General features: G+C 32.6%; 1 protein-coding gene across 1 annotated transcript; it reads right to left on the reverse strand.

Annotated features, from left to right (window-relative positions):
- Positions 1–1154: 1154 nt before the first annotated feature.
- LOC133305630 (metal transporter Nramp7.2-like) lies at positions 1155–11535 on the reverse strand. Its single transcript, XM_061505890.1, has 13 exons — positions 11395–11535; positions 11213–11291; positions 11075–11115; positions 10709–10787; positions 10405–10509; positions 10134–10246; positions 3625–3806; positions 3222–3291; positions 2478–2651; positions 2257–2361; positions 2021–2152; positions 1641–1736; positions 1155–1496 (listed from the first exon to the last, which is right to left on the reverse strand). The coding sequence occupies exons 1-13, from the start codon at positions 11533–11535 to the stop codon at positions 1155–1157; spliced, it is 1659 nt and encodes a 552-aa protein (XP_061361874.1).
- Between the last annotated feature and the right edge of the window lie 268 nt (positions 11536–11803).

Raw genomic sequence — 11803 nt, forward strand, 5'->3', positions numbered from 1 at the left:
ATAAATGAAATTTGTAGTATATAGGGTTTATGCTTTTTTGGTGTTGTTCGTAATTAATGGATGTACTGGGTTTTCAAATTTTTATTTTTTTTGTCATGCAAGATAGTGTTATTGTATTTAGGGTTGCTTCTTTATAGTATTTTATGAAATAATGCCTTTAACACATAATGTTGTTTTCAAACTTAAACAAACTAGATATGTTTCCTACAATATAGTATAAGATTTGTCACTTTATGTTCCATCTTAAGAAGAATAAATTTTATAACTTTTGCAATTGTAGGTAAAGGTTAATCGGTATCGTTCAACGTGCGAATCCTACAAAATTTTATTTTACTGTTTTTTCTTTGTCAATGCTACATGCTTTTGAAGGTCAAAATTAGCACATAATACAATTATTTTTTAAGAGCTTGATATCAAGATCAACGTGTGGATTTACCAGTAAGACGACACACCAACGACGGCGACAACAATTTTGTTCTTTTTCTCCCGGGCATCGCACGGGTAATTCACTAGTTCTTTTTAAAAATACCCCTCCCCTCATACTTAAAAAAAATTACAAAACAGTCCCAACATGCCTGAATGTTCTAATCCAGATGTTATGCAAATCGGGGGTCAAATAGGTTGAATCCCAAGACTTGCCCGTTTATCCATCTCATCAACATATTGTTATTTCTCAAAACAAGATATTCGTGTTTAGTTTTTAACTTGGTAAATGATAGTTTCATGCTACATAAGATACCTATCTCATGTCATACACCTATAGAATTTTGTGCCAATTTTTTTTTTTTTAAATTGTGGACCCCACATATTTGTATCACCTCTCATGAGAGTACTATCTCATGTAACATGAGATTAGTAAACCCCTTTTAACTTTATAGTAAACGAATTTTGTTAATTAGAAAATGTCATTTTATCATAAATACATATATTTGCACAATTTTTTTGTAAACTCTTACATATCATGTCATAATAAACATAATCAATAATGCATGTTACACAGTTATACAATATGGATGATCACTTTCAACACCAATCACTTTGAGAATCATCAATCATCATATGCTAATTGCTCACTAAAATGGCTTGAAAGCAGTGTGAAGTTTCTGATTTGTGGACAAATCTCTTCTTTTAAGGTGATCCATTTCATTCATAGCCTAAGTCCCATATTCGGGAAATGGGATATCGGCTAAATCTTCTCTATAGGGAGCTTGGTTCAACTCTAACTGACCAATATTTTGAACTCCACTTTCTACATGGTCTTGCATTGCTATTTCATTCTCCCTCTCCTTAAATGTTTTAACTGTGTCTTTCCTGAAGGTTAGGTAGATAATTGAAATAACATAGATTGCCATTAAAGGAAATACTATGATCCCAATGAACACATTTGCCACTTTTGGTAGACTACTATGAATTAGCCAACCCACAAAAGCAGTGCCGAGGAAGTACATATTAATACCGAAAATCCCCACACTTAATATCCATGAGATGATAATAACCTGCACAAAAATAATGAAAAATACAAATAATCTTGCTTTAGGTTAATGGCTATTGGAACAAAAATTTATCATTCCTTTAACCAAAATTAAAGTGGAATATGTGTGTTTGTGTGTGTATAAAAACTAGGAAAGAAGACAACTTACAATCTTAGAATTCTTTTGAGTTCCCATCTTGGCACTGCTATTACTAAACTTAAGGAGTGGAATTAAAGCGAATGGAAGCTCAAAAGAAAGGACCATCTATAAAACAATTTTAGTTAGTTGCATGTATAATTTAAGGGGAATATTAATCTTATGTTACATGAGAGTATTATCTCATGCTATAGAGAGAGTTTAAGTGGGGTCCACCATTAAAAAGTAAAAAAGAAAAAGAAAAAAGAAGGGGTGCGATTTTCGATGTGAGAGAAAATGAGATAACTACCTCATGTAAAATGAGAGTAGTATTTCCCATAATTTAAAGAGATAGATGAGTTAATTTTTGAAAAAAGAAAAGAAATGAATGACAAAATCCAGAACATACTAACCGATGCAATGATGATAAGTTGACCAGACCCAGAAGGACCACCAACGATGGAGACAACAAGACTAGGTATTATGGCAATTCCCCTAGTCACCATGTTCTGAATCCATCCTTTCATCTTTAAGTCAAAGAAACCCTATACCAACAATTAATCAAACAGCAACTCAAATTTAGTAATCCCTTACAAATCCAATTAATTATTTAAAAAAAATCGATGGTGTGAAAATTAAAAAAAAAAACCTGCATGATATATTGCCCTGCACAGGTTCCAGTGATAGTAGAGCTTAGTCCTGAAGCTAGCAGTGCTATGGCATAAATGGTCTTGCTTGACCGTCCTAACACACTCTACAAGCAATGGACATCAAATTAAATTTCACGCGAATTAAATTGATGCTTGATTATGATAATAAAATTATTATGATTGGATTATAGCAATTTATATAATGAATTAAATTAAGAACCTTGAGAAGGAAAGAAGCAGATTTAAGAGTAATATTATTGCAATTATCACCATCTTCTGCAGAAAGGTTGCTACCGGAGCAAACAGCAGCCGGCACAGAAACCATTGCAACTTGTATTAAGAATGCCACAAATAGTGCAAACCCACTCTCTATGAGAAAGTATGTACGTGCTTCCTGCATAATCAAGCATATACCTCATATAATATTAGTTTGCATGTTAAGGAATAATATATAAATATATATTTTCATTTAATAGATTAAATTTTTGAGTTGAATTAACTATTTTACTTGATATTAGAGCTTTTATGGATGCTTGAGAGATCTAGAATTCAATTCTTTTCATCCCATACTTTTAATAAATAAATTTCAATTATCCATATTTCAAATTCTAAAAAAAATTATTCATATAATTAATAAGTCTATATATTATGGAAAAATGTTTATCATTTTAAATGACACAACTTATCTCATTTTACTCTCACAAAGAAGTGAGACCTACATCTTTATTTTTTTGTCAATTCTCTCTCCTGTTTTATCTATCTCTTTCTTTCTCTTAAAATCACACACACTTATTTCATATGTTATTCAGACTTCAATCGTATAAATATAGTACAAAGATCAACCCCCGCTGAACACAAAGAAGTTAGATGTGGCAACTAGGCATAGCTACATATTTAAGTTGTTTCCTCTTAACTATCTTCTTTTCAAATTCAAAATTTGCCACGTATTGATGTGACAACTTACCTTGACACCATTCGCGGAATGGGGTACTTTTCTAGACAGCACAAGGCCAGAGTGAAGGAAAAGGTTATGTCTGCATTTTGTCAAAAGCAAAATATCAGTGAATATTAAACGAGTTATACTTAAAAAAAAATGTTATATAAACATAATTTACTTGTGTGCATTTTGCCAATAAAGTATTGACATATATATTATTAATTTACTAGTGAATATAACATTTATTTTGTAAAAATAGATTAAGTGTTGATACCTTATTAATTATATTAGTGTACTCGAATTGAATATTCTAAATTTACGATGAATATCTCACATTTAATTTTTTTTAAGGGGAAATAACCAAAATAAGTAAAGACACAAACAAATTGGTATCAACAAATGAAGTTAAAGGAATAAGGTGGAAGAGTACGGCATGATAAGGGCACCAAAAAGGGCAATCGCATTGCCTGTGGCTCCGTTACCACTGAGCTTGGGCACAAACATTCCCTTTAGTACACCAGAAGTACTGACTTTCGCATAGCTCATTTCCGCAAAGAAACACGCAGCCAATAACAAAATTGAGATAGCTATGACCAATTCCAGCTTCCTTATCTGCGGAAACAAATAAATAAATAACAATAAAGGCAGAGTGACAAGATTTCTAGTGAATTTGTATTCTCTAGGGACTGGGGGACGGATTCGGAAATTGATTATTGAGGATACCAAAATTATATAAGATATTAAAATAAAAAACCTTGTTTAAATATTGAATGTATCATATATTTATCGAAGTAACACTACAAAAAAATCATTTTTTAGCCACGTTTAAAATAGTGGCTAAATCACATAAAAAATGTGGCTAATTAAAGCAACCACACTCCTTATGAATGTGGCTATACGAGACGTGGCATTTGGGTTTAGCCACATTTTATTTGAGTGTGGTAGTATTAATTTAGCTACGAAATTAGTTACATTTAGGTACGTCTCAACCGTGGCTAATATAATGATGTTTTATAAAAAAAAATAGCTGTCGTGGTTAGAGATATGCAGTGCACCCAAAAGTAAGGATTCAGAAACCAAATTAAATAACTAGGGTACTAATACATGATTAGAGATGTGTAAATTTTGGCCTTACATTGTCAACGAACATGTACAACTATACAAACTTTCCAGCAATTCAAATTAAAAATTCAACAATAAAAATGTGGATCAAATAAGCAACTAAACATGAAATGGCCTTATTGCAAGTTGGACTTTACTGTTAAAGCATGTGTCATTAGCACGTGAAAAATTAAAGAATTTATTGTAACCATCCACTAATTCAAAAGCCCTATAGATACAACATTTAGAATCCCCTTTACAATAAGAGAAGTTGGATTGATGTCACTATACACATCTGAACCGATCTTATCACTATACACATCTGAACCGATCCGCAAAGCGATTCCAAATGGGGTTTTGGCATAGAAGAAGAAATCCTAATGGCTTTCAGCTTGAATCTATATTCAAACTGTTTTAAAATCATACCAATTAGATTGTTAGCAAGACTCACTCATTTATATAACATTAACACATGAACCATGAGATAATAAAACGAAGACATGAATTACCTGAAGTATGCTATAGTGGTTTCTTTCATTCAGCTTCACATTGACCAATTTATTTCACAAATTGTGCTATAGATATCCCGAAATCAGATGAAGAAAAAAAGGTGCAGTATAAAAAAAATACATTATAGTCAAACTCCGTGAATAAAGAGTTACTTACCTGGAAGACTGAATCACATCTTCCTGTTAGTAAAATGTCAAATGTGGAATGAAGAGCCAAGCAATAAATACTCTGATGATCATGACAAGACCTAATAACCCAAATACAATAACATGTGTTTTAGTAGCCTTTTATTGATTAAGAGATTCATTATTTGCTGAAATATACAGCCCAAAAAATAAATATTGAAATGGGGATTTGACCTTATTCTGTTCAAGTTCCCATCTCTTAAGTTGTTTATCATCACCAACAGAGAACATTTAAGTTTATTTGTTGCTAATACAATAATTCCTAATATTTCCCTACCTGATTTGTAGTAGCAAGTCTTAATAATTCTTAAGATTTATGGTGCACAAATCTATGCTTTCAGTAACCAGAAGATAGAAATAATGCAACTAAAAGAAATTCTAATCAAATAAAGCAATAAGACAGCGGAACAAAATTGTCCAATAGCTTCATTTAAGTGATATGCAATAATCACGCTAAATAGTTTTGATGACATATACAATTTTGGTGTAGCATTCTATTTTTTTGAGAGGGAAGATGGGGGACCGATAAAAAGAAGAAGATAATTTTTTGTTAAAAGAAGACCCTGTTAAAGTATTGATACACCATGCATGCAATAAGTGTTACATAGACGATGTATTAGCACAAATGTAGGAATTTTGAACTTGAATTTTATCTATTCAAAAGCTATTGTGTTGGACTGAAAAATATATATAATAGATGGATCAAATCAAATTGAAATAAGTAAATAAAATATGAAGCTCTAGTGGAATTTATTTAAGTTTGGATTTTAAATTTGAATGATTATTATAAAGTTGGTACAGAGTTACAGACTGAATTTAACCTACAAAATTTTGTAAATGGTGCTTTTGTGTGGGAACATGGAGCTTCTGTACTCACATGTATAGTTTGTGGAAGGAACTTCTAGGATATAGAATTTAAATTATAATTTTTTTTCAAGGCACGTGACATAATGATGATCTAAATTCTAAACTTTTGTAGATGTGGAGAAACTTAAACAATCAATCACCATAGGCTGCTAAGTTTACATTGATTTAATTGTCACACAGAAAATCAACATATGCAGTAGGCATAAGAAATAAAGTCCTCCTGACCATACATAATGCATATTTCATTGTATATGTATACCTTTTGATATTATTTTAGTAGTTACAAAGATGATTAAAAAAAATATAATGTACATATAACAGAAGGGCATATTTTGTAAATAAGTCTTAGGTTGAAGGACTTATATGTTTAGTTCTAAGTTTAGTTTGTAGACACCTAAGGTATGTTGGTTCCCACTTTGACACCTAAGGCATGTTGGTTCGCACTTTAACACCTAGTCATGTTGGTTCTACTTTGACACCTAAGAAACAAAACTCTGAATTCCTGTCTAATAAAAAAAATTCATAATTCCCATTCCGCTTTCTCTTGCTACGTGATATCCTCTATCTTGGATGGTGACACATTAGCTCTTGCATGCTTAGTTGAAGAAAGGTATTCTTGAGTCCAATTCTGATGTGTGGACACCTAGGCCGTAGCATTTCATTCTTTTCTTAGTCTTTTTTTGTTCTATTATATTCCATCTATTAGATGATGGCATCTTAGAATCATTTATTAGAACAAAAGATGGGGTTAGCTCTAAGTCTAATTTGTAGACACTTAGGTGATGGAAATTTTGGGGTTCTCTTTTAGTCTCCTTTCTATTGTATTATAATCTAACTTTGATAGTGGCACTTAAACATAATTACTAAAATGGACCTTGTGGGTTATATATACATATACTCTAAGCACCTTAATTTACGCCCACAACCTAACTTGGCCCCAAAAAGAACCTTTTAAGTTTTACTGGTTAATGGTTGTTAGGGTGCTATAATAAATGTTATGTGATCAAACCGAATTTAATTGTTAGCTTGAAATAAACTGATTGAAGTTGCATTGAACTCAAATGCATTTGAACAGAAATATATATGTACCTCTCCAGAAATTATGCAAAAGGGAACATCACAATTCCAACCACAACATGCCGATAGGTTACATACACATGAGGACTCATCCCATGATTGAAGGAAGCTTCAGCGATAAAATATAAGAGGGTATAGGCTACCTGAGCAAAGACCATGAGCAGGTGTGGCTTGAACTCTCTGTATACAAGCAAAGAGAAAACCTGATAATTATTAAATAATATAAATTTAAGACCAAATAATTTTTCAAGAATAAATGGAAACCCTTATAATTTTTCAAGAATAAATGGAACCCTTATAATTTTTCAGCAAATCATTTGTTTTACCTTGTTGATCTTTATGTCTATAGTCTGCAGATCACCAAATAACAGCTAAGACCAACTTTAAACTATAAATCTTCTTTGGTAGTTAAAAAAGTTACTAAAACGTAACTATGAGAGCGTAGGTTGTCCTGTCCTTCACTTATACCTGTTAACCGAGTGATAAAATTAGTAATCCCTAGGAAGAAATCTAGCCTTTCATGGTAGCTGGATTTTAGGAAGAAATGCCCAAACACCTATACAGGAGAACATAAACTGTCAGATTTACCTGTTAGAAGCATAATGGATTAGTAACTAACATACAATGACGACAAAATGCACTACTTGTTACTTGAAAGTAACTTGAAACATCTAAAAGTTTTAATCAATAACTTGAAACTTCGCAAGTAGGACAGTAATACAAATTAAAATGAGCCGAGCAATGTTAAACAATTGTCGAAGCAGTAAAGATACTGTGAACAATAGAACGAATACTTCATAATTTAGGCAAATACTATAACCGAAAAGTTCATCAGTAAATTTAATAAGAAGAAAAATAAGACATGTTACTGAACCTGTGTATAGGTAGTACATATCATCCAGGGCCTCAACTTTTAATAGTTGGTACAAACATAACATGAGGCTGCTCCTCTGTTACCATTGATGCACATGCTTAAACCTGTAGTTCCACCAGCAGCTATTAAATCTAGGATCATTTCATTATACACACATTCTTATCACAAATGGGAATTGAATTATTTGACACACCTCAACAAATGATAAATATGCCACGTTTTTTACAACAAGAAAATAGTAAACTGTTATATGCTTTGTACTCGAATAACTGAGATAGAGAAAAAGAATCGGTAGCATTTATTACCTGATGAGGCTCCTTTCCTCCTTAAAATTGGGTGTAATGTAACTGAGGTTCATTGTAATCTTACAATAATAACTGAATTGCAAATAAAATAAAATAAAGTAATCCAAATTATGCTTGATATAAAAGGGGCCAGCAGAGAAAAAATAGAATTTAATTTGTATAGATGTATATGGACATCTCTCTAAAATCAAATGACAATCATCTCATTCACCAAAAGTATTAAAACTATCAAAAACTATCAAATAAAGGAGAAGTAAATGCTGATTTAAAATGAAACCAGAAAGGACCTTTCAAATTGACATGAAAAAAAAAAAAGTTCATAAGAAAAACATGCAAATATCTCAACAAGACGATGAAAGAGAAAACGAATATGCAAGAGAAAACAAGTTAGTGGATTCAGAAACAGTTACACTGCATATCAAGCTCAAAACGAGAGAACTAAACTACACATAAACATCATTGCTAACCAAATATGTGATTCTCATCTTCCCGTTCTTCTATAGAAAGTAACTCCGCAAAGCTGCGAGCTCTGCAACCTGCGGTCGCTGCAACGGAACAATCCTCTGCTCCGGCACACCACACCAAAGTAAAAAAAAAAATTGAATCAATCTGTTCCCAATGTTTGAATAGCAAAGAGAAAGCCCTCGTGATGCAAGAGAAAGCGAAATAAAAATGATCACATATCCACCTGCAGAGAAGTGTCTAGGGTTTATTGATCGTCCATTGGAGAAGTTTTAAAGATGAATGTGAAAAAATGTTAAGCTAGAATAAAAGAGGGAAAATAAACTCTGAAGTGTGATGGCTGGGAATGAAGATCCGAAGAAAGACGAAATAAATTAAGAAATGAAGAAAAAAATTAGTGTTTTTGGTTTTACTGAGGACATACTCAGGTCAGAGAGAGTTTTTTTTTTAAAAGATAATTTGGGACGTTAAAAAACAATGAATAAAGTTAAGGATAATTTTGTAATTTTATGATGATTTCATTAAATGTGGCAAATCACATGTAGCTAAAGAGCGTTTTTCTCGTAGTGAGCACAATGTTATTTCATATCATAAATTTTATTTATGATTGACTTAGTGTCAAATTTTTCAACAAAGAAATGAAATATTACTTTTTACCATAGTTTTTAAATCCTCCAATAAGTCTTTTGAATCAAAGTTTACACTAATTTTGCCATCTGCTCATGCTTAGGATAAGAGAGATGCTGGAGAAGAGTTGGATGGTGAGGGTTGATCATGTGAATAGAGAATGCAATAGAGTGGCGGATTGGCTAGCTCGCCAGGCTTCGCAGGTGGACTGGAGTATTGTTTGGCTTAGTGAACCCCCTGAGGGTTGTTTAGATCTTTTGTTGGAAGATTGTAGGGCGAACTGTGCCCAAGGTAGTAGGTAGTTTGTTTCTTTGGTTGTTTATTTTCCTTACTTGTACAAAAAAAAAAAGTTTACACTAATTTTTCTTTCCCATTTTCATTGATGTGAATTTATTGAAACTTCATTTTTTGTTTCCTTTTACCTTTGCATGTTCCTTACTTTTAGAATAAATCAGAATATCAAAAGGAGAGAAAAATAGTAAAAAATAGTTGAGATTTTGATCTAATAATATTAGAAACTGATACATATGAAATGAAACCATAGTTGGAGGACCAAGGCTTCCACACGTCGCTCGTCCGTTCTATCTCTGTCTAGGGTTCAACTACAATGCAACTGAGAAAATAGAGACTCAATATTTAAAAACTGTAAAACTTAAATCCTAAAATCCACTTTTTCCCCTCATTGTTCTAAACTACACAAGTTGTCGGAATACTAGAGGATCCTAGCTTGTCCATTTTCCTGGCTAACAGATAGTATTGTATTTAATCATAATCCTTGGCTATTTCAAACTGACATACCTTTAAAAAAAAAAAAGAACGAAAGGAGATAAATGATTAAAAGGAAACTAGATCTAACTACTAGATTATAATATCCTAAATGAGATATTTTATATTGTTCATATTTGATAATTATTACAAAAAGGTAAATTACCCCATATCTCTGAAGTGCAAGAAACAAGAGAGTGCTGCCGCCAGTCAACAGAACTCCTAACCATAATGGAATGGCGTTGAAAAGTAGATTAAACGCAATGGCTGTGGCAAGCACTGCAAAAATCAAGTTTGGATAAAATTAATTAATGATTATAGAAGTCTAAATAGGAATACAAAGGGTATATATCTTACTGTTTAATTAATTGAATGATTTTTTGATTGAAAGGGAAAAAACGAGGCTATGGAAAAATATATATTTTTTTTTTTAATACCATCAGGTATGTCTGCAGCTATGACAGCAAGCTCGGCCAATAACCATAAACAGTACTTGACAAATAATGGGTACTCAGCTTTACATATTTCTGCAAGGTGCTTTCCTGCAAAATTCAAATAAAAATAATAATATTCTCAAAGAGAAAGTATCTCTCATAAACCTAAACATACATTTTTATCCACCTTTTCCTTCTTCTTTTGTCCTATCCCTCATTTTTTTCCCCTCACATCAATGGTTTTATTTTTTGTGCAACATCTTCAGATGGGAAGGGTTATATAGAACATGTTAGTTTTGGATCTCACCAGTGGTTACGCCAAGATTTGCAGCCAATGATTGAATTACAAGAGCAAATATCATTCCAAGAAGTACCAACCACAGCATCTGAATTCAGCAGCAACATAATTTCAATTTTTGGGCTTATATATTTTGTTTAATCCAACAACAACTTTGATCAAAACAAGAACGGGATATCATGCCTATTTTTTTTCATATCTATTTTACCTACTCTTCTTTGATATGGTTAGATCACAATTTTAACTTACCTTAATCCTTTCTCTTTAGTCTTGATATTGCAATCTAGTGGTGTTGAGGAGGAGTAGATAAAGTAGGTATGAAAAAAGGGTAGATATACTATCCCATCAAATATTTTTGTTGCTTAATTGTTATACCTCATATCCATAGTTAGCTCCAGCTTGCAGATCAGTTTCCACTGCCAAAATAGCAAAACAACTAGTTATAAACACATAGACACTAACGCATATATAAAAATTTCGGAGACCCAAAGAGAGAGAGAGAGAGAGAGTTACAGCTTCCACCATCTATGTAAGCCATTGAAACGAGGAAACCAGGACCCACATGTGACAGGAACTTTTTCCACCCAGGTTTCTGTTTCATTGCATCAAGTTTATATATATATATATGTATATATATACATAGACATATATAACAGTTCAGAAGTTGAATGGGAAATTGGAAAAGGGAGAAGGACCTCGATATTTGAGGAGCCATCGGAATCAGACGGTGGAGAAGAGTTGTTAGGAGGGGTCACGTTGAAGGCTACGATGCGGTTGCTACCTCCAATCCTCGATGAGATTGTTGCATCACTTTCTTGCTGAATCAGGCTTGCCATAACTCTCACTCTGCTTCTTGCGTTCGCTCTGTGACTGTGTTGTGTGTGATGTTTCCGAGTGCAACACTGGTTGGCTTCACTGAACGATGAATAAAAAGGGTTCGTATTTTTACTTAAAAAAAAAAAAAAAAAACACCAAAAGCGCCACTTGATTGGTGTTCACACTGGGCGAGGTTCCATTTTGTTGGCTCTTAATTACACATGCCAAACGGAAAGCCGACACGTCATTAACCCCGACGTACGTAAGCAAATTATATATTACAGGTAA

This window comes from Gastrolobium bilobum, unplaced genomic scaffold (assembly GCF_033153095.1).
Source record: "Gastrolobium bilobum isolate Gb01-03AN ecotype WA unplaced genomic scaffold, APGP_CSIRO_Gbil_v1 utg16477, whole genome shotgun sequence".
NCBI lineage: Eukaryota > Viridiplantae > Streptophyta > Magnoliopsida > Fabales > Fabaceae > Gastrolobium > Gastrolobium bilobum.